The sequence below is a fragment of the Sminthopsis crassicaudata genome, chromosome 6 (genome assembly GCF_048593235.1).
Source record: "Sminthopsis crassicaudata isolate SCR6 chromosome 6, ASM4859323v1, whole genome shotgun sequence".
In the NCBI taxonomy this organism is placed as follows: Eukaryota; Metazoa; Chordata; class Mammalia; order Dasyuromorphia; family Dasyuridae; genus Sminthopsis; species Sminthopsis crassicaudata.
This window is the reverse complement of record NC_133622.1, coordinates 191,010,166-191,035,006: the sequence shown is the minus strand read 5'-3', so window position 1 is coordinate 191,035,006 and position 24,841 is coordinate 191,010,166. Positions and strand designations below refer to the sequence as shown.

General features: G+C 38.6%; 1 protein-coding gene across 3 annotated transcripts in view; it reads left to right on the top strand.

Annotated features, from left to right (window-relative positions):
- UVSSA (UV stimulated scaffold protein A) overlaps positions 1-24,579 on the top strand; it is a 101,399-nt gene extending 76,820 nt beyond the window's left edge. For 2 of the 3 annotated variants that reach the window (XM_074275136.1, XM_074275137.1), the window contains 4 exons: positions 7,116-7,299; positions 10,163-10,274; positions 19,084-19,273; positions 23,747-24,579. In XM_074275136.1, coding sequence (XP_074131237.1) covers positions 7,116-7,299; positions 10,163-10,274; positions 19,084-19,273; positions 23,747-23,840 — 580 coding nt within the window. In that variant the 3' untranslated portion in view covers positions 23,841-24,579. The other variant, XM_074275138.1, reaches the window with a different exon arrangement.
- Positions 24,580-24,841: the final 262 nt, after the last annotated feature.

The following is a 24,841-nucleotide window of genomic DNA, read 5'->3' as shown; positions in this document are numbered from 1 at the left end:
GAATATAAATCTGCAGGACAAGACTTTTTTAATCAGCAGGAAAACACACACACACACACACACACCTTTTAACCTCTCTAAGCCTCAGTTTTCCAATCTGTAAAATGTGTAGCATTGGATTTAATGACCTCTAAGTTTCTTTTCCAGCACAAAATCTATGATCTGAATATGAATATGTAAGTGGAGCAAATACTCCAGAGTCTGGATTTCTATTTTTAGCTAATTAGCATTTATAGTATAAGTACAGTGGATAGAGCACAGGGCCTAGAGTCAGACTCATATGTATATTTCAATACATGTGAATTTATTTTAAGTTGGCTCAACACACAATTACAGGTTGATTATTGTTCTCGTCTCCCCTCCCCCACCACTGAACATAAGGCAGCATCTGCCTATACAAAAGACAGCTGTAAGGGACAAGGTCTGATGGGAATACATGTGTGTGAGTTGTCTTTAGAAACAAAACCATTGCAAGGCTGAAAAGGTCACTGCCTGTCTTCTGACTATAAATAAACATCTGCGTTCACACACACACACACACACACACACACACAGACCTAGTCGCATAAAGTCTCTGCCTCTCTAGGCACACATGTTACTGTGTTTGGGTGTAGACTCAAGGTGTAGTGGCTTGTCAAAGCTCACAAACGGAAGGCACCAAGATTGATCGTTAACTGCATTGTTTTTCCCCTTCTACCAAGTTGCCTCTGTGTGATTTAGTACATAGAGTACTGAATGTGAAGGCCAGAAAACCTGGGCTCAGTTCCACCTCGGACATTTAATACCTATATGACCCTAGATAAGCTCCTTCATCTCCATAGGCCTCAACTCTCTGATTTGTAAAATGGGGAGTATTGGATTTAATGATCTCCAGCTCTAAATCTGCGATCCTATGTTCTGGATATGAATACATGGATGGAATAAATACTCTAGATTCTAGATTTTTATCTTCAGTTAATTAGTGGTAATGTTATAACCTGGTACAGTGGATACAGCACTGGGTCTAGAGTCAGGCACTAGCTATGTGACCCTAGCTATCACTTAATCTTGTTTGCTTCAGTTCCTCATTTGTGAAATGAGCCAGAGAAAGAAATGGCAAATCACTCCAGTATCTTTACCAAGAAAACCCCAAATGGGGTCACTTAGAGTTGGACACAACTGAAAATGACAGAACAAAAACCAACAAAATGAGTTCTAAAGGACCTATGATTTGAAAAAAATGTAAAAGTATTAAGGGCCTTAGGGGGAAAGGAAGAATTTATGCATTAAAAAAATAAATAAAAAAAAGAAAAAGAGCATTAAACTATGTAGCTTGCTACCTCTACAAAAGGGTAGTGGTTCCTGTGCTCACATGCACTTGTCTCCCTGGTGGCATTCTAGAATAATGGTTTCACTTTTATTAGGACAGTTCTCTGAGCAGATTGGACACCTCTTGCCTTAGAAGGCAAGACTACTTCAAGACTAAATACCTAGAAATGTGAGAGCCCAAAATAAAATACAGCAGAAATTTTGGGGGGCCATTATTTTTGTGGCTAAGAACTTGTTTAATATTTCAAAAAGTTGGGAAGTTTGTAAAACTTTTGCTTTTAAAATAGTCAGTAAAATGTTTAAGATCTTGCTATCTGACTTTCATTATCCCCAAATGATTTCCTAAAACTACATAGTGGAAATATTTATATACCAAATAATACAATGTACTCAAATCAGACAGTAAGTATCCTTTTCTTACAATCCCTCTCACATAACCCAGTTAAAACCAAGTTATTTTTTTTTCCTTTTTTAAGATGCTCCATGACTCTGTTCTTAAAAATATTAGTGAGAGGGAGTAGAAAGCTTCAAAAGTTTCAGCAGCAACCTCTGAAAGGCATCAGTTTTCTTTGTAAAATTGCCTTGCTTAAATAAATTAAATGAATAAATAAAGATTTAAAATAGATAAATTCTCCCACCAGATCACTACCATCACCATGTGTACATAGCATGCTATACAGATACATGAGTCTGTATATCACCAAACACTGGCCTTGTGAGGTTTGTACATGAGGTTATTTTTCATATCAAACATGATCTCCAATGGTCTCATGACAATCCTGTGAGGGAGCAGATGGCGAAAAACCAGGAATTGTTATCCCTGGGTAACAGAAGAGGGAAATTAGACTTAGCATCAAAGCTAGAAGGCATCTTGTGAATCATCCCATCCAAACCCCTTCATTCTGCACATGGAGAAACTGAGGCCCAGAGAATGGAAAAGAACTTCCTGAGATCACATCAGAAGGAAGGAATAGACTCATAGTTACCACTATCAAACCGAGCATCAGTCACATATCTGCCATATGATAGAGCCCAGACTTCCTTGAGATCTCTGGGAGACAAGTCCCTTGGGTTTGGCTTTTCAGGAACACTATAATGCATCTAAGAAAGACATTAACACATTAAAGAGTAGAGAAATTGGTCTTGGGTCTGGAAAACCATTCTATTCCATGAGGCTGGAAAGGTGATAAAAATATCATTGTTCTCAGCCAATATCCATCCAGCACTTATTATGACCAGTGCCCTCACCGTGCTGGGACTCATGGGGGAGATAAACTAAATAGAGCCAGAACCAAATAACCTACCCTCATACACACATACACATCCAACCCCACATGCATAAATGCACACATACACCACATACACCCTCCCACACATATGCATAGATATACCTCCTCCCCCTTCTCATCCCCCCATTCATTCACAAAAAGAATCTTATGAGAGGAGAAGAAATTAGATATGGCGGGTGTAAAGTTTTGGGACTTTTTTGGTTATTAGTGTGCATTATGGATTTTCATTTTTGTCTTTTTCTATCTTCTCACAATGTGGAAGACCCAGAATCAGAAAGTGCAATAATTTCTATTTTGTTATCTACAACTATAGGCTGATGGCTAGTTCAGACTTCATGGTTTTACCTATTTTTAAATTGAAAACAGTTTTAGTGACAAAAATTGGAAGTCACCTCATTCCCAGAAGTTCTCAGTTCCCAGATCCATTTGGATCAAAAATTCCAAACATTGAAAAGGGATGCTCATGTAGAAAATAATGTACTTATTAAGTCTGTGTAAATTCTATTTTTGTGTATGTGTTATAACAAACATGGTATTTAGATTTTTAAAATTGCTATCTTTTGTTTTTATATTATTTTCATTTTCCAGCATATGTCCCTTCCAGAGAGCTTTCCCATATAATAATGAATAAAAAAGGGGGGAAAGTTAACAGTTTAGCAAAATGTAACAGCATTTTAGCAACAGTAACTGAGCCTGATATTATATGCAGCATATTTAGAGAACTAATGGTTCTCTTTTTCTGTAAAGAGAAGGAAGTGCCTTCTTCTGTCTCTTGAGGCCAAGCTTAATCATTATAATTTCACGGCATTTGATTTTTGGTTTTATTGTTGTCCTTTCTATTTCCATTTTTAAAAATATGTTCTATTGAAATTTTATTTATACTCACATTTCCCAGTGTATACTTCTCTTCGTCTTTCAAAGAACCAATGGCATTCTTTATAACAAACAATAAACAAGAAGAAGTAAGGGGAGAGTTCAGCAAAACCCACCAAGATATCTAGTATTGACATTATATGCAACATTCCTTATACCCATAGTCAAAGAAGGGTGGGGGGATGTTGCCTCTTTGTATCTCTTTCTTGAAGCCAAGCTTAGTTATTATAATTTCTCTGAAAATTTGGTTTTGCTTGTTTTGTTCTTGTTTCCATTTACATTGTTTTAGTCTTTATATATTTGTTTTGCTGATTCTATTTACTTTGCTTTTCATCAGTTCATGCTTCTCTGTATCTGTTTCTTCATATGCTAAATGGGGCTAATATTTGCAGCTACCTCACTTTATTGTAAGGATCAAATGATATAGCATATAAAGTACTTTGCAAACCTTAAAGTGCTATGTTAACGTAGCTATTATTATCATCCTCCCTATTCATAATTTTTTACAAAGCAGCTATATTCCATTATATTTATGGGCTATTTTTTATTTAGGTACTTCCTAATAGATGTGTCCCTGATTTGCTTCCAGTCTTTGCTACTATAAAAAAGTTCTGCCACAATTTTGGTGTATATGAGACCTTTTTATTTAGCATTGATCTTCTTGGGATATAGTAAAGTCTCTGAACCAAAAGGTTTAGATTTAGTAATTTTTCTCTGCATAATTCCAAATTGCTTTCTAGAGTATTTTAGACCAATTCATAGTTTCACCAAGAATTTTTTCATGTGCTCATATTCCCACACCTCTTCCCACATTGACTGTTTTCATCTTTTGTCATTTTTATAAATTTGGAGGGTGGGAGGCAAACTCTAGAGTTCAAACATGATACTTTATAAATAAGCCATATTATTTATAACATTCTTATTCTTAAAGTTAACTAGTTCTGTAAAGAGTAAAAAAAAAGATGTGTATTATATAAAATATTTAGAATAGGCTAGATGTTGTTGGAGGAACTATCAAGTTTAGATAAGACAGTGTTGGTTCTTATGGAACTTTATAATCTCTAAAAGAGGTGAAACACATACCAAAGAAGTTATTATTTTTTTTTTTACATATTACATACATTTTTTTTTACAAAAATTTTTGACGTAGCAAAGGAAAATGGCAAGGGTAAAGTATAAATATACCAAACTAAAGAATTATAGACAACATCTAGCCTACTGTGGTACTGGGCAAGTCAGTTTGCTTCAAAGAGCCTTGATTTGTCCATCTGTAAAATTAGTGCATTAGACTAGTGCTGGATTCTTATAGTCCTGTGAAAGTCTAGCCCATGAAGTTCTGAAACAGAAGGTTGGATTCTGCCTCTGTATAAGTTAAACATTTATACTATTGTGCACATGATAGCACACTAATATTCTATATTACACTATAAGTTAAATATTGATACTATAGTACCCATGATAACATTATATTCTACATTATACTGTAAGTTAAGCATTTATACTATGGTACATATGACAATACACTATATCCTATAATATACTGTAAGTTAACCATGTATACTAGGGTACACATGCTTATACACAATATTCTATAACATACTGTAAATTTAACATTTATACAATAGTACACATGATAGTATATTATATGTTCTATAATATACTGTAAGTTAAACATTTATACTATAAAGCCTATTACTTTTTACTGAATTTTCATTATAGGGAAAGGAATTGGACCTGTGATTTCACTAGTATAGGGAATTCTTGAGTCAGAAAACTTCTTTTAACAATGTGTAATGGGGGCAGCTAGGTGGCACAGTGGATAGAGGACCAGTTCTGACGTCAGGAGGGCCTGAGTTCAAATTTGGTCTCAGACACTTAACACTTCCTTGCTGTGTGACCCTGGGCAAGTTACTTAACCCCAATTGCCTCAGGGGGAAAAACCCAACAACATTGTATAATAGCATCATCTCTACAGTATCTGATCTTTGTTGCCTAGAACACTGAAAGTTACATAACTTAGCCAAAGTCACACAGGCCTTATTTGTCAGAGGCAGGACTCAAACCCATGTTTTTCCAGCTACCATACCAGGCTGTCTTTTTCTTTCTTAATTTATTTTTACCATACTACAATATATTTCTTCTTTTCTTTCTGTGTTTTTAAGACATGAAGCATTGATCATTGCCTTTCATATTTTTCATGTTGGAAAATTTTATTAGACACTGATCATCTAGTCTGAATCTCTCATTGGCTATAGAAGACATCTGGGATTTCCCTGAAAGAGAGCAGGATGTGTCAAAAGTCAGACATAGCAAATTAGTGGTAGAGATAAGACTATGGCTCAGCCTTCCAGTCCTTGCTCCATTCTGTTCTTTTGCCTTGGGGACTTGTGTCCTTACTGCTCTGTTCTTTGGCTCAGGGGAAATAAAGCTTGTTTGAGTTAGGACAGTGTTGGATCTCCCTTATTCCCTTCCACTTCTTCACAAGAGTTTTCCCTCAGGCTTAACTCACAAAATGCCATATGTCGGCCCCTATACAGGAAGAGAATCAAGGCAATCAAAGTTTTCCTGGAAAAGACTGTGTATGAGTTAGTTCTCTTTTACTTCTGATTCCTGGGGAATTTCTGAAATCATAATAGTAAAGTAATAACAACAACCATAGCTGAGGTTTCTAGAGCACTTTAAGGTTTACAAAATTCATCAGTAAGGAATCCAATATTCTAATCTTTGTTCTACCCAAATTTATTGTCTGACCTGGGACAAAATCGTTTTTCTCTCCAAGCCTCAGTTCCCTCCTTATTAGTGATTTAGAACACCTTTCATATGGTCATTTATAGTCTATAATTATTTTTGAGAACACTGTCTTCATATCTTTAAGTCATTTATCTGCTGGGGAATGGTTTTTGGTTTTACATATTTCTGTTGGTTGTGTGCACATATATATGTATAGATATATGTGTGTGTGTATGTGTGTGTGTGTGTGTGTGTATATATGTATATATATTTAATATTAGACTTAGTAAAGATTTTTGGTACAAAGATTTTTTTTCATAGTTGGTCATTCATTTTATTTGTTGTATTAATTTTATTTGTGCAAAATCTTTTCATTTTCATGTAATCAAACTTACCTATTTTATCTTTAGTAATTATATCTATCTCATTTTTTTTGTTTAAGAATTTACCCCCTCAACATAGTATGATAAGTACCTAATTTAGTCTTCTCCTAATTAAAAAAAAAAAAACAACACCACCACCAATCTATAACCTTCTCTTTTCTTATTCTTTCCTATCCAGTTGAAAGTGATTTCACCCTTAAATTTTCCCCAGAATGCTTTGTCGGGATTTCTACTTTGCCCTTAACATATTCTATTCCGTACCATTTGTATAGGTTTCATATTCCCCCTTAGCAGATTGTAAATTTCTTAAAAGGGGAAACTGTTATTTTCCATCATTGTATTTTAAATATTTAGCACAGTAGTTTTTGTAGTTAGGTGCAGCCTTATTAATACTCTGGATACATAATTAGTTTTCATTAGCAGAAGACTCATAGGTGTAAAGATTGTAAACACAAGGAGTTTGGAATCCTGGCATGATTTGAAAAAATATATATGTTTTTATATATAAAATGATCTCTTGTTGATTTCACAGATTTGGTTCTGAGCATCGGTTCTGGAAGCCAAATGAGACAGAAGAAGAAGTAGAAAGTACAGAAATTGCTGAGATGTTGAAGAGCCGCTATATCACCTTTGCTGGCAAATTTGAGCCTGTGAAGCACAAGTGTGGGGCCCTGATGCCCAACGGGAGCCTCTGTGAGAGGCAGGATCGGCTGAAGGTGCGCCTGGGGCAAGGAGGGCTTGGCTTTACCTTTTTCCAGGGGGAAGAAGGCCCCGGGAAGGAGAATAAGAGAGGATTGGGATATGGTAGAATCAAAAAGAAAACAAGGAAAGAAAGAAAGGAGAGTTACTGAAGCACTTTTTTTTTAAAGGGAAAGAACAGAAGGAAGGCCAGACCAGCAGGATAGCTTTGAAAGCTACAAGTAAATCTTAGCATATACTTTAAAATAAAAGTTAATTGGTCATTATATATACTTTAGTTGTCATGTAGGGCCTTTTTATGGTTCTTTGCATATGTTGTTGCATTTAATAAATTCAGAATAAAAATATTAAAGATGTGCAGAGATTGCATCATCACTAGGAAACTGAAAATGAATTAATTATCCCAAGATTACTTTGTTATGGAAACACAGGGTTGATTTTATGCAGATGCAAAATTCTAATTCTTCGTTACCCATCCTCATCTTTCTTTGCCATCTCTTTATTTCCCTGCCCTGCCCTTCAGGTCTCCCTTCATCATGTTACCTAATTTCATATATCACTGTTGTAAGAAAGGAGACTAGAGAAGCCATTTTGCCAAGTTTGAGATTTGAGCTATCTTTTTTTTTTAAATATGAAATTTTTTTAAAATTAATTTTATAATTATAACTTTTTTTGATAGTACATATGCAGAGGTAATTTTTTTTACAACATTATCCCTTGTACTCCCTTCTGTTCCAAATTTTTCCCCTCCTTCCCTCTACCCCCTCCCCTAGATGGCAGGCACTCCCATACATATTAAATATCTTATAGTATATCCTAGGTACAATATATATGTGCAGAACCGGATTTTGTTGCAAAGGAAGAATTGTATTCAGAAGGTAAAAATAATCTGGGGAGAAAAACAAAAAATGCTAACAGTTTACACTCATTCCCAGTGTTCAGTTTCTGGGTATAGCTGATTCTGTCCATCATTGATCAATTAGAATTGGATTAGCTCTTCTCTATGTTGAAGATATCCTTCCATCAGAATACATCCTCATACAGTATTGTTGTTGAAGTGTATAATGATCTCCTAGTTCTGCTCGTTTGACTCAGCATCAGTTGATGTAAGTCTCTCCAAGCCTCTCTGTATTCATTTTCCAGCTTCTAGCCACTCTGAAAAGGGCTGCCACAAACATTTTGGCACATACAGGTCCCTTTCCCTTCTTTAGTATTTCCTTGGGATATAAGCCCAGTAGTAGCACTGCTGGATCAAAGGGTATGCACATTTTGATAACTTTTTGGGCATAATTCCAGATTGCTCTCCAGAATGGCTGCATTCTTTCACAACTCCACCAACAATGCATCAGTGTCCCAGTTTTTCCACATCCTCTCCAACATTCATCACCATTTGTTGCTGTCATCTTAGCCAATCTGACAGGTGTGTAGTGGTATCTCAGAGTTGTCCTAATTTCCAGTTCTCTGATCAGTAGTGATTTGGAACACTGTTTCATATGAGTGAAAATAGTTTCAATTTCATCATCTGAAAATTGTCTGTTCATATCCTTTGACCGTTTATCAATTGGAGAATGACTTGATTTCTTATAAATTAAAGTCAATTCTCTGTATATTTTGGAGATGAGGCCTTTATTAGAACTTTTAACTGTAAAAATGTTTTCCCAATTTGTTACTTCCTTTCTTATCTTGTTTGCATTAGGAGCTATCTTTTTTTAAACTAGATATTAAATTTATTCTTATACTCATTTTATTAATTAGAAAACAAAGGCTTAGAAAAGCTAATGATTTATTCATGATCATTCAAAAAGTAGCAGAGCTATAAGACAAGCCCAAGAATTTTTTAAATATATATTTCCCAGCGCTTATTTATTTATTTTTAAAATACATATTGTTTTATGAATCAGTCATATTGGGAGAAAAAAAATCAGAAAAACCATAGGAGAGGAAAAAAGACAGAAAAAAGAAATAAATATAGCATTTGTTGATTTATATTCTGTCTCCATCATTCTTGTTCTAGAAGCAGATGGTGTTTTTCTATCCAAAATTTACTGGGATTTCCTTGGATCACTGAAGTACTAAGAAGAACTAAATCTTTCATAGTTGATCATCGCACGTTCTTGCTGTTACTGTGTATAATGTATTCCTGGTTCTGTTTGTTTCGCTCAGCATTAGTCCATGTAAACTCTTCAGGCCTTTCTAAAGTCAGCTTGTTTATTGTTTTTTTTATAGGATAATAATATTCCATTACCACATATTACAACTTATTCAGCCATTCCCCAATTTATGGGCATCTACTCATTTGCCAATTTTTTTTGTTGAGCTGAGTCTGGAGGAAAGCCTGGAAGTCAGGGCAGAATTGAAAAGAGAAAGCATTTCTGATATCAGCCATCCAGTGAAAAGGTTTTATTTTCTCTCCCCTCACCCTCTCTTCTCAACTTAGGAAAAAAAAAAAAGAAAGAAAAAACAAAAAAGCTGTATCACATAATCTGAGGGAGACAAACCAAATCCTCATGTCATTTTTGTCCAGAATTGTATGTTTTTCTGCATCTTGAATCCATCTTCTCTTTGTTAGGAAATAAGTAGCACAGATTGTCATCAGTCCTCTGGAACTCTGGATAGAAATTACATTGGTCAGAATTCTTCAGTTTATCAGAGTTGTTTGTTTATAATCATTTTACAGTTGAGGAAATTGAGGCCCAGAATGGGTAAGAGCCTTGCTCAAGTGGTCGCCTCACTAATAAGTGTCTGTGCCAGAAACTCAGGAGTCCTAATTCCAGGTCTCACTCACCTTCTACTATACCATACTTCTCTCCCTAAGTGTTCCTGGCCTAGTGGACAAGCTGGATTGCCTCGATCCTAATCCTTCTTAGTTTTTCTTACCAGTGCCCATTCCATGGGAAAATCATTCCTCGGGATGAACATGGAAATCCTATCAATCCAGAAGACAGAGCCAGAGAGGAAAAGAAGAAATTTGAGAAGCAAGCACAGCATCCAGGTGGGTAACAGGTAGAAGGAAGTGAAATGGGCTTCAAGGAAAAAGAGGGACTGGATGCAGTGTACATGTTTCCATCGAAACCTGATAAAGAAGGAACAACTGATTTACCTACAGAAGGTCAACTCTCAATCATTATCATCCTTACAATGGCCCTTCCTTCCTCCCCTCCTCTTCTGGCTTCTGGTACTCTTACCATAAGTCTTGTGGTTACAGAAGTAGAGAAAGGGAAGAAATTGGGAAAAGTGGGAACAATTTAGAGTTTAATCAATTTAGGCTTGATCTATCCATTGCTCCCAAATAACTGCTAACTGTTTGAAATGCCACTAATGAGAGGCTTATTTGAGTTAACCATATGATCTCATTTAAAAATTCAGGTGCCTGTGGAAATGTTAAGTGACCATGACTCATTCATACCCTAGCATATATTTTTTCCCTAGGCACCTAACTGATAGTTCCACTGAGATTTGATTATGGTTGAAAAGGAGGGCAGTGAGAGGTGATAGCATACTACTGGATCCTCACTCAGTTGTCTCCAAGTCCAACTCTGCCAGGCTTTAGCTGATGGTTTTCCTGAGTTGCTGTGGACGAAAAATATCATCACTTAGTGACCAGCTCTCTAAGGATGAACTTCTTCCTCTGTAACTGTGCTCCTCCTGGGTGATGGATGCATGTTCTATTATCAGCTCATACCAAGTCTTTCGAGCTTGGTAGAACTTGACAAAACTTGTTTTGTTGTGGCTCAGCCTTTGAGAGCCCAAAGGCATTATCATGCCATAAGGAGCCACTGGAGGAAAACTTCGATGAATGTTTGTTTGGGCTGGAGTAGTGTTAAAGGACAGAAGTAGGAGCAGAGGGCAGAAATTATAAGGAGCCCAGTACTATGGTACTGGGAAAGTATATGTCCCTGGAAAACAATGGGTGCCCCTTCTTTGGCGTGGTTTTCAGATAGAAATTGGATGACACTTATCAGTCATCTGATGGAAGACATTGTTATTCAGGCACCGGTTGTACTTGATGCCGCAAAGAATCCTTTTATTTCTACAATTCTCTGGTTCTCTATTATTCATCAGGTATGGTTGAACATATCCTCTGTGATTGTGCCCCTTTTCTGCACTGGAAAAATGAGTCCTGAGTTCCAAACCACTAACTTAGAAATAAAGTTTTGGAACTCAGGCACACCAACTGTTTTTTAGATAGACTGGTATATTCTTTATATGGTACTTCCATGTAAGAAAGAAACATATTATGGAAATTCCCCTGCTTCCTTGATTGGTTTAATTATTAAACAAGTGAAACTTTCTACTTGGGCTGCATTTTCATGAACATGAAACATGATCATATCCTTGACTTCCTGGAAACAGTCTCATTTTTCCTTGAAGACTGAGTCACTTTCATTTGCCTGTGCTTATCCATATCTATACATCTCATTTCTCTCTTTTCTCTCTCTCTCTCTCTCTCTCTCTCTCTCTCTCTCTCTCTCTCTCTCTCTCTCTCTCTCTCTCTCTCTCTCTCTCTCTCTCTCTCTCTCTCCTTCCTCCCTTTCTTCTCCAGAACCCCTCCTCTGACACCTAATTGTGTTGTGGACATTCGAAAAGGCTATTTCAGTACAGCCAACTTCTAATACTCCTGTCAAGCAAGACAGGCTTTGAGCACAGGCCCAGTGATGGACTGTTGTTTAAGGACTAGCTAAGTGTAGTGAGTCTTACTTGTCACCAGATGGTTGGTCACAGAGTGACGCATTTCTCAGTCACTTCATGAAATCATGAAGAAGTTATGATCTGCATTATTGGAGAGAAAGCCATCAGTGGGATTTCACAAATCCCTAAAGGATTAAAGTTTTTGTTTTTTTGTTTTTGTTTTTGTTTTTGTTTTTTGATGAATCAGTTGAAGCTAGAGAAGTTAATTGACTTAGCCATAGTACTTACTTAGAAACTAACCTCATTTCTTCCCAGTAAGACACATTATCTCTTAGCCCTCTTGTGTCAAATAGAGTTCCACCCATTCTGAAGTGATTTTTAAACCAGTGATTGGTTCAGCCATTAACTATCCTGGAGACAGGTTTTCAGAGGATGAACAATAACAATAATGAGCCATTGTGAAATGTTGACTAATTCCCAGCAAATGAAGTTCTAAATCCTTCGTCTGGCTCAGAGGAGAGATAGCCCCATGGCTGCCTGCTGAGACTGTTCAGGTAAGAACGTGCAGTTAGAGGGAGACTTCTTGCATTTGACTTCACAGCAAGTGTTTGAAGTAATAAAATTCTAGTTTTCAGGAACCTAATGAATATATTTCAACTTTGCATCACAAAGCAGAGAGTAGAAGGATCCTTAAGATAAAGAACAGAACATGAGAGCTAGAAGGGCTCCAGGGATCACTTTAGTTAGATCCCAAACATGGGAGTCACTTTATAGATGAGGAAAGTCAGCTTCCCTGACTCTGCAAAGGCAAGAATGTTTTCTAGCCAATCAATAATGAACTTAAATCACATTAAATTGGTGAGTATTACCTCAGTTCCTTTTGAAAATATAGCTTAATATTTATTACAGTATTTGTTTTGTTTTGTTTTCTTTTCAGGGGCAAAGGAAGTAGAAGGGAGAGAAACTAAATTTTTGTTAATTGAAAAAATTAAATTTTTAAGAGAAAAAAATGTAGCTGAGTTGATTTGCTAGTGGTTATAATGAAATATCTGGTAAAATAAGATGTCAGACACTGAGATCTTTTCTCGAACTAAACTGCCAAGCATTCCAACTTTACTGCAGAGAGCGCAGCTCTGTTGAGTTGTTAAAATGCCAAATGTATATTTGCCAAAAAATTTATTTTATGGAGAACTCACATAGATGGTCAGAAAAAGCAATACAAGGACACTCTCAAGGTATCTCTTAAGAACTTGATTCTATGACATAGGAAACACTGCCATAGAACCACTCAGCATGGAGTGCCCTCCTCAGAGAAGGGGCTGTGCTCTATGAGCAAAGCAGAATTGAACTAGCCCAAAGGAAATGCAATATGTACAAAATTTAGAGTCCACTCCAAATGTTCATAGGAATTATTTGTCTGACCTGTGGCACAGCATTCCCAACTCATATTGGTCTATCAGCCACTGTGGGACACACTGTATAATTCTATTCTGATATAGTGATGTCATGTTGGTCCTCTTTGAAAATGAAGGACAATGACCAACCAACCAGACTCATTAAGTACTTGGAAACCAGAACCTTGAATTCCTGCCCAAATAGGGTAGCACATGGGTTGCCTTATCCTGTGACATGATCCTGCTGTTGGGTACCTTTGGACACCTGTGGGATATCATCCCCCCCCCCATCAGCATCACAAACCACTAAAGGGGGATAATGTGTTTTTGTAGAGTTGTCTCAGTTGTATCTCACTCTCTGGGACTCCACGTGGGGTTTTCTCAGCAGAGATATTAGTGTGGTTGGCCGTGCCCTTCTCCAGCTCATTTTATAGATGAGGAAACTGAGGCAAAGAGGGTGAAGGGACTTGCTCAGGGTCACACAGCTAGAAAGTACCTGAGGCCAGACTTGAATTCAAAAGAGGAGTTACCAAATGCCCGGACTACTGGGTGCAAAAGCATGAGACTGAGAGTCAGAGGGCCTGGGTTTGATTCCCAGCTTAGCTGATTACAGCCGGTGGGATCTTGGATAAGTCCTTTCCTTTATGGGACCTCAATTTCCTGATCTGGAGAACGAAGGATTTGCATTACACAAATTCCAAGGATTCTTTCATCACTAAATCCAAAAAGTCTGCTTATGAAAGACTCAGCCTCATGCTCTAGGTCACGAGTTAATGGGGTTCAGAGATAGAAGGGACCTTTGAGATCATCTCGATAAGGGAACTGAGATCCAAGTGAGCCCTGGACCTGCCTGAGATCACACAGGTAGCTAAGTAACCGAACCAGAATTTGAACTTCAGGCCTAGCACTCCAAATCTGCTCTTTTCCTACTATCATCTTGTGTTACTATGGATGTTGTCATTGTTCATGCTCTGTGCTTCAGTTTCCTCATCTGTAAAATGGGGACACAACACTTGCCTTGCAAGGAGGGTAAAATAAGACAGTATCTATATAGAGAACTTAGAATAGTACCTGGTACCTTATAGGTACTACAGAAAGGCTTGTTCCCTTCCCTTCCCTTCCCTTCTTTACTTCATTGTTAATACTTATAAGTTCATAATAGATTATTTTCCCTATTTAACTAACCTAGTTACATAATAAGAGGTTAATCCTTATTTTATTGGAAGAATCTTTCCAAAGGAAAAATTACACATTTGGCGCATGATCTCAGCACTGCTTCCTTTGCTCTGGGCTCTCTTGAAAGAGAAATTACATTTTCAACCTCAGGTGATATAATGGAGGGAAAAAGCAATAATGAATACATAGGGAGAATAATAGAGTTCATGGGAGCACCTGGCTCAGTTTCTTTGAGCAACAGTGCCACTCTCTGCTCTTTATTTGTTATAATTAGTGACTGCTCTGTGTGTATGGGAATTCTTGGTCTAAAATATGAGATTTTAACTAAGTGCCCAGACAACAGTCTGTGAAACCCCATTCCTGAAACAAAGCCTTGTGAGGGATTACGCTGACCCCGCTAATCTGCTGCGTTCATCCTTCCCCAATAGTGCGCACAGGGCAGCAAATTAAGTGCCTATTTTTTGTGTCAACCCTGAAGAGTATCTGGTTTTTCAGCCCTTAGTGACTTGTTAACAAACAGGTATCAGGACAAGCGAGGAAGGCAGGCCTCTGGCCAGTCAGATGTGAAATAGCATCTCTTTACTAACTACAGTATTGATTCCCGCCTACCCTTGCAAACTGTGTAATTTTCTTTTCCCGGCTGCTAAACTCAGTAACAATGTATGAAGAGCTTTAGGGGCCCATCAATGCTCAAAAAGGCTGCTCTTCCCTGCCAGTCTATTGATTTTTTTCAAAGGCTTTTAAATTGCTCCTTCATTTTACTCCAATGCTCATTTCGTCTCTACTGGATGCGGGCATTTTTTCGTTGTGTTTAAACAATTGCTCCATTCACTGGGTTCTTAAACTGTGACGCCTTCTTATTACTGGGAGATAAACTGTTTAGACAGTTTTCCTTAATCTTGGATTAATCGTTCCTGTATCTGAATTGTGCTCCCCGGTATTCCTTCACTTCAGAAAAATAAACTTGGCGAAGTCTTCTTATCTGTCAAATGTATGTGTTGTATTCTCCAGGGTGTTTCTTTTCCTTAACTTTTGCTTCACAGCTTCATTTTCTTTCTCCTTCTATCTCTGTGTTTAAATCAGACTCTTAATTTTACACGTTTAGCCATGTGCGCTTATGGTTTTAAAGCTGATCCAACGATGGTGCCTGGAGAAAGGCCAGGGCTGTTCTCAGCGTGCATTCATTTTACTTCCATTCAATTTAACAAACATTTATTAAACACCTACCCCACACTCAGCAGGCTTGGAAGTTATTGAAAGCTAATGTTTTACATCAGGAGCTAATAAGTTGATAATATTTATCTTCTGGTCCATTTCAAACTGTGCCCAGACTTATGGGGCTTTTCTTGGAGTTGTTTAGCATTGGGCAGGATGGATGTGGCGTGATTTGAGATTTGTTTTGCTCTTATAGATTGTATGGGACAACAGGGAGAGATTTCTTCTCCTGCTTCTGTAGTCGTAATCTCTTCTTCTTTCCTCTGTGGCATCTGGATCTCAGGGGGCCATATGTTTGTAGCTTAGAACAAATGTATATTTAAATTGATTGGGTAGGTAGGTAGGATGTTGTTTAAGGGAATGAAAACCCTGCTTTTCAAATATGTATTGATTGTATCCACCATGCATCCTCCTTCTCTGCAGAGCTTTGGCTGATAGGCGTTAGCTCTCTTTAAGTTAAAGGGGGAGGGGGAAAAGGTTATCTTTACTATGAATTTAACTGAGACCTTTCTCTGGCCAACCCTCTTTTGTCTTGGTTCTGCTTAACCTGGTGATAGGCACAGAGATGACTCACCATCCTGAAGCACGGTTTCTACAATGACCGTGTCATTTGACTTTTTATTTTTACTGCAGTAACCAATCAGTTCAGCCAGACAGGCAGCTTGGCTTCCACTCTATCAATGAAGCCTTCCCTTGGCCAGCCTTGTTCTCATCTATGTCATCATCATTCTGCTGCCAGATTGTAAGCTCGTTGAGGCGAAGTCTGAATTGTTTTTCAACTTTGCATCCCCAGACAAGAACAACTGCAAAAATATTTAAATACTCAAAAGATTCTGTATTTCATTGGTATGGATGCAACTATATCTGTTTGCCCTCTTACCCTGTCTCATTCTTGCCTATGATCTTGTCTAAGTTTTCTACCTATTCTAAATACCTTCCCCTGATTCTTTTACTAACTTAAGGCTACAGATGTGGCTCTCTATCAATGATTTCTCACTATCAATGTATGACCAATCCAGTTCTTCTGGTCTTCTGTGTCCATGATCCAGACACCTCAATGTCTTGACAGAGACTGTGCCTTATGTCTTCATATCTCCCTCTTAGAATCCCTAGGTTTTTATTTTCAAAGTTCAGCTCATATATCACCTCCTATATAAGTTCTTTTCTGATTTTCCTCTACTCAACAAAATTAACTTGTATTTATTTGCACATATTTTGTAAATAATTAAGTGAATATTTGTTGCCTCCTCTGATTGCATGTAAGTTCTTTGAGATCAAAGATGATTTTATTTTTTTCTCTGTATCCACAGTGCTTAGCACCAAACATAGTAGGTAGGCAGTTAATAAATACTTGTTGATAGATCAGTCTATCTGCAGTATTTTTCCAGGATATATATATACTGACAGTAACTGAAAGCCACTTGTCTGGACATAGGCATTCTACATTTATTTTTTTCTATGTGGCGTTTTTGACTGATCTCTTCTGGGTAATTGTGGTTCTCATTGAGGAAATGCTGTGATATTCTAGGGCTTTACAATATTCATGCAAATGTCATCTACAGAAAAAAGTATTTGGAAGTCCTTACTGTTTATAAAGGATCTTTCCTGAATTTGAACTGGGTATAAAGCAGCATTAGCAAATGTCTGTAAGAAGCACATATATTTCACTTGATATTAATAATCAAAGGACTGTTGAATGGTTATCTTGTATGATCTTAACATATGAATGAGAAATAAAATGCTTGAAAAACAGCCTTTAAATTCCATTTTTTCCCCTGCTGTATCACATGCTTTCTTTTTCTTCAATCAACACATAGTAGCATCTTATAGTCTATATCTGTTAGTCAATTGTGTGACTGTTGTGAAGTAGTTTTAAGTATAAGTAATATAAACTTGCCCCTTCCTTGCTTTTATTTTTATAAGATATCTTCAATACCTGTGTAGATCATTCTCCCAAAAATTTCATAGAGATAAGAAAGCAGGCATATGAATAATTAACATTTTAATTTTCTTTTTATTCGCTAATAACATTCATGCTTATTCATTTATTATCTTCTGTTCTTTCAGATATTTTGAATAATTATTCCTCAAGGCTTTCAAATTTGTGTCAACTCTAGCATGGATTTCTTATGAATGTACTAAATTTATTCCAATTACTTTTCCCATTATTATATTCTTGGGTATGCTTTTTTTTCTCATATAGCCCATCAGAGACTGAGATGTTAACATCTAGATGTGGTTCGATTACCTTCAGGGATGAAAATAATTTGTTATCAAAAAGCTTACAGATCTGTTCCGTTTTCCAATTACTTGTGTTCCTCTTTCAAGACTCACCTATAAATGATAATATGATCTGATGATAATATGATACTGCTTGTAGTTTTCTTCCATCTTCTGTACTCTTTTGTAAATGAGTTTATATGAGAGAGTAACATGTCCAGTGACTACTGTTTGTCCAGGAGATCAAGTATTTAGTAGATGAGGCAAGTTTTGGGCTCTTTTAATCTTATTGTTTTAATTACTTTGCATTGGTTAAACTTCTACAGGAAATGGTGATGGTTTCTGCCAATGTCTTATTTTATCCATTTCCTGTTTTTTAAAAGTCAACAGTTTATTGGAATATGGCAGGGTGAAGCTGTTGTAGTTGCCCATTGGATCTGTTTATCTTTATTTTTCTTCTAATTAAAATTCTTTTTAAAAATTCTGACTTTTGCTATAATAAGACAACATCAGACTACATATTGCCCATTGTTTATAAATAATTCTTATGTTACTAACAGGTCATTTTCTTTCTGTTAACATATAGTCAATTTCATTCTGTTCTCACCATGTCTATTACTTTCAACTTTTTTTTTTATTATGGAAAGAATTCATGATATATGGCCATGAGGTCTGAGAAGTCTATAGCCTCTTAATCTATTTTGTTTCTTAACCCTGAATTATATTTCTTCTAGCAAGTGTTTTGCCCTTCTCCTCCATGCCTTTCATTGAAGTCACCGTAATAGATTGGTCAAAAGCCTGTGTGATTCTTGGTACTCTATGCCCACTTCTCTTTGCCCCTGTCCCTGAAGGGGTGGAGGAAGCTACACCTAAGGTGTGTTTGTAATTTTTTTCTCTTTCCTGAGTTTCTAATGGATGAATAATTCATAATCCAGTAATGGGCATCCTACTTAGTCAACAGGCCCAGTCTTGTACTTGACCAAATCTGGTCCATATTTGAAGGCCCTTCAGCTTGGTAAAGTCAGCCAGAAATTGTACCCTGCTCATTGGTTTTAGTGAAGCCAGAATTACTATTGTGCCACAATGAGGCTTCTTTGGAAGACTTTAGAATATAGAAGAAAAGTGAATTCAGAATATTTTTCTAAAACACTTATTTCCTTTTAACAGAGTGGCAAGATGTGGAGTTTATGAAGGAAGTTGAAGCGGCTACTGGAGTGGACCTTGGCTCTGCCAGGTACGGTAAAAAAGGGACAGAGGGGAAAAGCAAAGGAAAGAAAAAGAAGTACCCAAATCTGACCGACTTGAAGCAGCAAACCAATACATCCCGGGCAAGGATTGGGAAAAAGGTGTTTGACAAGTAAGTGACGTCCCCCTCACATCCCAAAGCATGCTCCTCCTGTTGAACTTGCTTCTCTCTCCATTGTTGTTTGAGTTGATTTTGCAAAGCAGCCTGGGCCTGGGCTTAGAATCAGAAGATCTGGCTTTAAATCTTAGCCCTGCCACTCTGTGATTGCTGGGGACGTTGAGGCCTCTGCGGGTCTGGTTTCCTCCTCTGTAAAATGAGGACAGTAGAGTTGACATTGGCCTTTGCAGGGTACAGCATCACATCAGAGTGTGATGCTAAGGGATGGAGAAGTCCTGGGCAGATGTGACCCCAGGAACCTTTGAACATCTGAAAAGCTTCTATGCTTGTTCTGCTTGGATCACAGATCCACAGGAGGAGGGTCTGGGGAGGTAGCTGCCAGCACAAGGGCAAGCGTGCTAAAAAACTGAGCTTTTGGAAAATGGCATGGGGCTCCTCCTTCTAGCTCTGAGGTTTTAGGATCCTGGGTCTGTAGCTACTTTGGGAATGATCTCCAGAAATCATCTGTGCTCCACATAAGGAAAGGGAGAAGTGGGGAGTGGTGAGGGCGGGGCCTAGGATTGCTTTGGTCTGGGAGACTTGCCAGTGAAGAATTTCCTCTGCTAACAGAGGTGAGCCCCTTCTCTGCAGCCTCGAACCTTAGACCGAGTTATCTTAACTTGTCTTATGTTGTATTCATTATAATTTTAAGAATTCTCTAGCCACCAGATCTCTCTGTTTTTTAAATTTCTGGCCTTTGGTCATAAAATCTCTTTACTTTCATATGAAGAAATTAGTAGCCAGAAGGTTTGAATAACCAGAATGACCCACCACCTCTTCCCTCCCCCATCTCATGTTGAGTGCCAGTGGTTTTGAGGGTATATGTGATCATGGTCCTATGGAAGTAGAGACTGAAAGAAGTGATGGCCCTGCCATTTGGGGAGCAACCTGGGCACTGGGAAAAGGAGATCCTGGTTCTCAGAAATGGCTGAGCTCTGCAGGCCCCCATCTGCCTCCTCCCTGAGCAAGATTTGCTTTTCTCCTCCCTGATCAGCTAAATCACAGACAAGCTGCAGCTGCCAGGACATGGGAGTCAGTGGAACATTCTCCATTTTCAAGGAGTTTATTTCATCTTTACGATAAGAACCTGGCATAGATTTGAAGGCAAGAGACCTGAGTTCAGGTGCTGGTTCTGCTTTTTAATCCCTGTGTGAACTTGTTCCTTGTGCCCTTTGGGCCTAGTTTTCTCATTTGCAAAATCAAAGGGGTGGGCTGGATTTCTAAAGTCCCTTCTCACTCCAAATAGTTGTAGGTGTCGGTTTTGACTCTGTATATTAGAAAGTTGGTTCCAATTCAGATTAATTGTAAACCCTTGACAGACTTTAGCAACAATGAGCAGAGCTCTCTGTGCCTTGCCCAATGTAGGCATCTTCTTCTAGCACCATTTCTACCTCCAGAAAGGATTCTCTGAGCACATTGAAGAGTAAAGAGGCTGCTTCTCAGGAACTAAGAATAATGAGGAGGATATCAGTGTTAGCTTAGAAGGAAATGAGATGAACTCCCTCCTCTCTGCCCATCACACCTGACATCATGATAGCAGCTCACCTTATACATCAGTAGGCTGGTGGCATCCAGGAAAGAGTCCTGGACTCAGTTGGAATCTGCAAACCTGGATTTCTTTCCCCATGTTGACACATCCTGGCTCTGTGGCCTTGGAAAAGTCAGTTATCCACTGCATGAGGTGGTCGTGAGGGAATCTGCTGGAGATACCTCAAAGCAGTAGAGAAAAGGATGCTATCGTTTTCTGTAAATCACCCATAGTCCTATTTGACCCTCCTAGCAATCCTTGATGGGCAGTGGTATGCAAGTATCATTATTTCCTTTTGGCAAAGGAGATGAAGGCTCATAGGGATGACCCCACTCTCTTGGGATCACCCCACTGAGACTTCTCCACTGCCTGCTTGTGTCTCAGTTCGGGTAATTCAGGACCTGGTGTGCCTGGTATTGTAAGCCCTGCTTGTCATTATTTGTGCAACAATTTAGAAAACAGAGGCCTCTGGGAGAGTAAACTAGAGAATCAGAGTTGGGGACATTCACTGGACAATGTAATTCAGTGGTGCCTTATGTACACAGTAGGTACTCAGGAAGTGTTGACAACTCACAGACATTTTGCTCTAGCCAGTCAGTGGCTAGATATTTGTAGATTATAGCAGCAATATTTGACATCTGTAAAGTATTTTAAGTTTTGCAAAATGCAGGAATGTCCCTTATGTCATTTGAGCAGGTAGCTTCTGTTATCCCCATTTTACTGATGAGGAAACTCAGATTTAGATGAATGACTTACCCTTGTTAAATTCATTTTTTTACTTAAAAGAAAAAATAGATTTACTCACCATGATTACCATCCCATTAACTTTTAAATTAAAAAAAAAACATTTTTGAATTAAAAAAAATTAATCATATCAAATAGTCTCAAATGGATGTTAAACTGATTTTCCTAACGTATAGTTCTGATCATGTGACAACCCTGCTCCCCAATTCCTCCAACTCCATGACTCACTAGTACTTCCAGGATCAAAAATAAATCTTCTGTTCGGCTTTCAATCTGGTCCCTTCCTAACTTTCTGGTCTCGCCCTCTAAATACTTTATGATCTAGTGACACTGGCCTCCTGGCTATTCGTTGCCTACCATATTTGTCACTCCGGTGACATCTGTCTCCCAAGGCCCTCACAATGGGGACAAGAGTGCTTAGTTCCTCCAGGAGATTCTCTTTTTGGTTATCTGCTGTCCTGGCATACAAATAACCATTCAGAGCAGTTATTAAGCATTTACAATGTGTCAGGCATTATGTCAAGCACTCAGGATTCAAATGAAGCTCACAAGCCAGTCCCTACCCTCAAGAAGCGTACATCCTAATGGGGGAGGATGACAGGGAGCTGGAATTTGAAGTTGTCAGATGGGAGTTATCATAACAAGAGTCTAAAAACCCTTCCAGGGATCAAGGAAGAAGATGAGAGAATGGGAATAATGGAGGAAGTGACCTGTCATCATGAACGGGGATGGGGGGAGGCATGAGAAGCTTTTCTGGGAAGCAAGATGGCAAGCAAGGAGGAGGAAGAGCAGGAATGAGAGGAAGAAGAGAAGGAGGAGGAAGCTATGTGGTTCTTGTCCAGGTCCTCCACAGAGAATATGCCTTCTAGATCGTGACCATTTCCTTGAGCCAGCCAGTACTTGTTACTTGTGCTCCTTCTTTGTGATCTAAACTTTTCTAGATACTGTCTCCTCTGCCAACCTGAGGGCTGTTGTGCAGGTTCAACAGGGTAATGTATGTGATTGAGCTTTACCACCTGGTGGGCTGGTGCCCGCCTATGGAAGATGGAGCCATGCACCAAGAATGTTATGATAATGGAAGGGAGTAAACAAAATGTGAACTTGTTTATTCCTGTTCATAAAATCTTGCTAAATGAGGATTATTTGCATATCACAAGAGCTGATTTTGTTAACAAGACAAATTTGTGCAGTAATGACTTGTTCCCTCCCTTAGTTTTTCTGTAGACCTTTGTAAGCATTCTTTTATGACTCAGCCTTCCTAGTTTAGTGGAGAGAGCCACAGACTGGCAGTCAGGATGTCTGGGTCCTAACAATGGCTCTGCTACTGAGGCCCTGCAGGACTTAAGCATGTCAGTAGACCTCCCTCAGTCTTTGTAAGAAGAAGGGGTCAGAATGGATGGCCTCAGGAGGAAGTTCCTTCCAGCACTCAGCATTCTGGGAGTCCAGTGCTCAGACTGTGAGGTGTCGCTAATCAGGTCATGAAACAAACTATAACGAGCAGCCCCGCAGATTAGCTGCCACACAAAGGCTGCCTTCTTCAGACCAGACCCTTGTTTAGATTGGGAACTTCATCCTGTGGGCTTGCCTGTGCCAGGTACAAGGTCTCAGCTGCACCCATGAGCATGGCCCCATCTTCCCTACTGTGGTTTAGATCCAAAGCAGCTTCACCCAGTGTGATCACCTTTACCAGGCAGAGCTCTGGATGAGTCGCAATCCTTTCCAGAAATTCAAGTGACCCTCAGAGGAGGAAGTTTTGTTCCTTGCCTCCTCTTCTTCCTTGCAGTGAGGAGATGCCTGTGTTGCCATAGGTAATTCAGACACTGTAGTAGTTCAGACACTGAGACAGTGATGGCATCTTGGTGAGGAAAATGCATGGCCTCCCACAGACACTCTTAGGGCTGAGATGATGCTTTTGTGGGCATTTGAGAGACAGTGGGATGGAATGCCTAGGGTGCTGGCTTTAGAGTCAGAAAGCCCTGCGTTCAAATCCTGCCTCAGATACCAGTCATTTAACCTCTGTATGCTTCTTTTTCTACAGAGGGAATTAGAAAAGCCTAGAGTTTTATGATTCTCCCCCCGACCCCCATCTCTTAACCTCTATGCCTGCCCAGTGTGTCCTATGACTGATTCTTGTGGATGACTTCTCTTTTTTTCAGAGGATCGGTGAAACGCGTGATAAAGGCTATGAATCGTATGGACCAGAAGAAGCACGAGAAATTTGCCAACCAGTTTAACTACGCATTAAATTAAATTGTTTACAAACTGATCCCTGGGGATAGGACACAACACTCATGGGATGGAACTAAGTGATGGTGGAATCTGCCAAGACCTCCACGTGGTGTCTCGCAGCCTGGGCTTTGCCCTGCCTCTCCCAGTCAATGCAGCCGTTTGTTCCATCTGTTAATGCTTTGAGATTTGATAATGAATATGCTTTTTAGCAATAACACCAGGGTCAGGCACAATTGTGTGTATTTAACATCAGCTAGTAACTCCTTGGACTTGACACTAAACATAGTGAGCTTTATGGAATGTCCTGTGTACATATGCTAATTTAAATTCCAGGGGCTTTTCCTTGTTCATGGGTTGATTCAATTGTCTCTCCCAGTCTTCGGGGCCTCATTGAGGCTCATTGAGTGTGTGGATGTCCATACATGTCAGCCCCCAGCTGAAGTTCTTGAAATCTTGCCCACCACATCGGGTACAGTCCCTGGTGCTACCCTGTGCTTGGACTTTGCCAAGCATGGCTTGGAGAGGGACTGCCTGCTTTTAAAAGGGTACTCTGGAAGTAAATTGGACTATGGCTACATCAGTTTTGAGTTGATATTGGGGCTGGGGAGAAATGAATTTGTATAATATTACACAGGACCACATTTGTCACTGTGATGCTCTTTATAATTTTCCTGAGCCTTACATGAATTTTAAATTATTGTTTGTAATAATAATTATTAGTATTAACTATTATAATGAATAAAAACTACTGTTAAAATGATTTTCTCATTGTATAAAATGCTGCTTCTTAGGCAGCATGGTGTGTTAGAATGAGTCATGGAAGGCAGAACAATTGGGTTCAAGACCGGCTCTACAACAAACTTATTTGCGATCTTTGATAAGTTGCTTCCCTTCTGTGGCCCTCAGTTTCCCCATCTGTAAAATATTAGATGGCTATTTTTGTAGTGTTATTCGATATTTTCTCTTTTTAAAATTGTTTCTGCCTCTGGAACCCTTAGTGTGGAAAAGGAGCTTTTTATTAG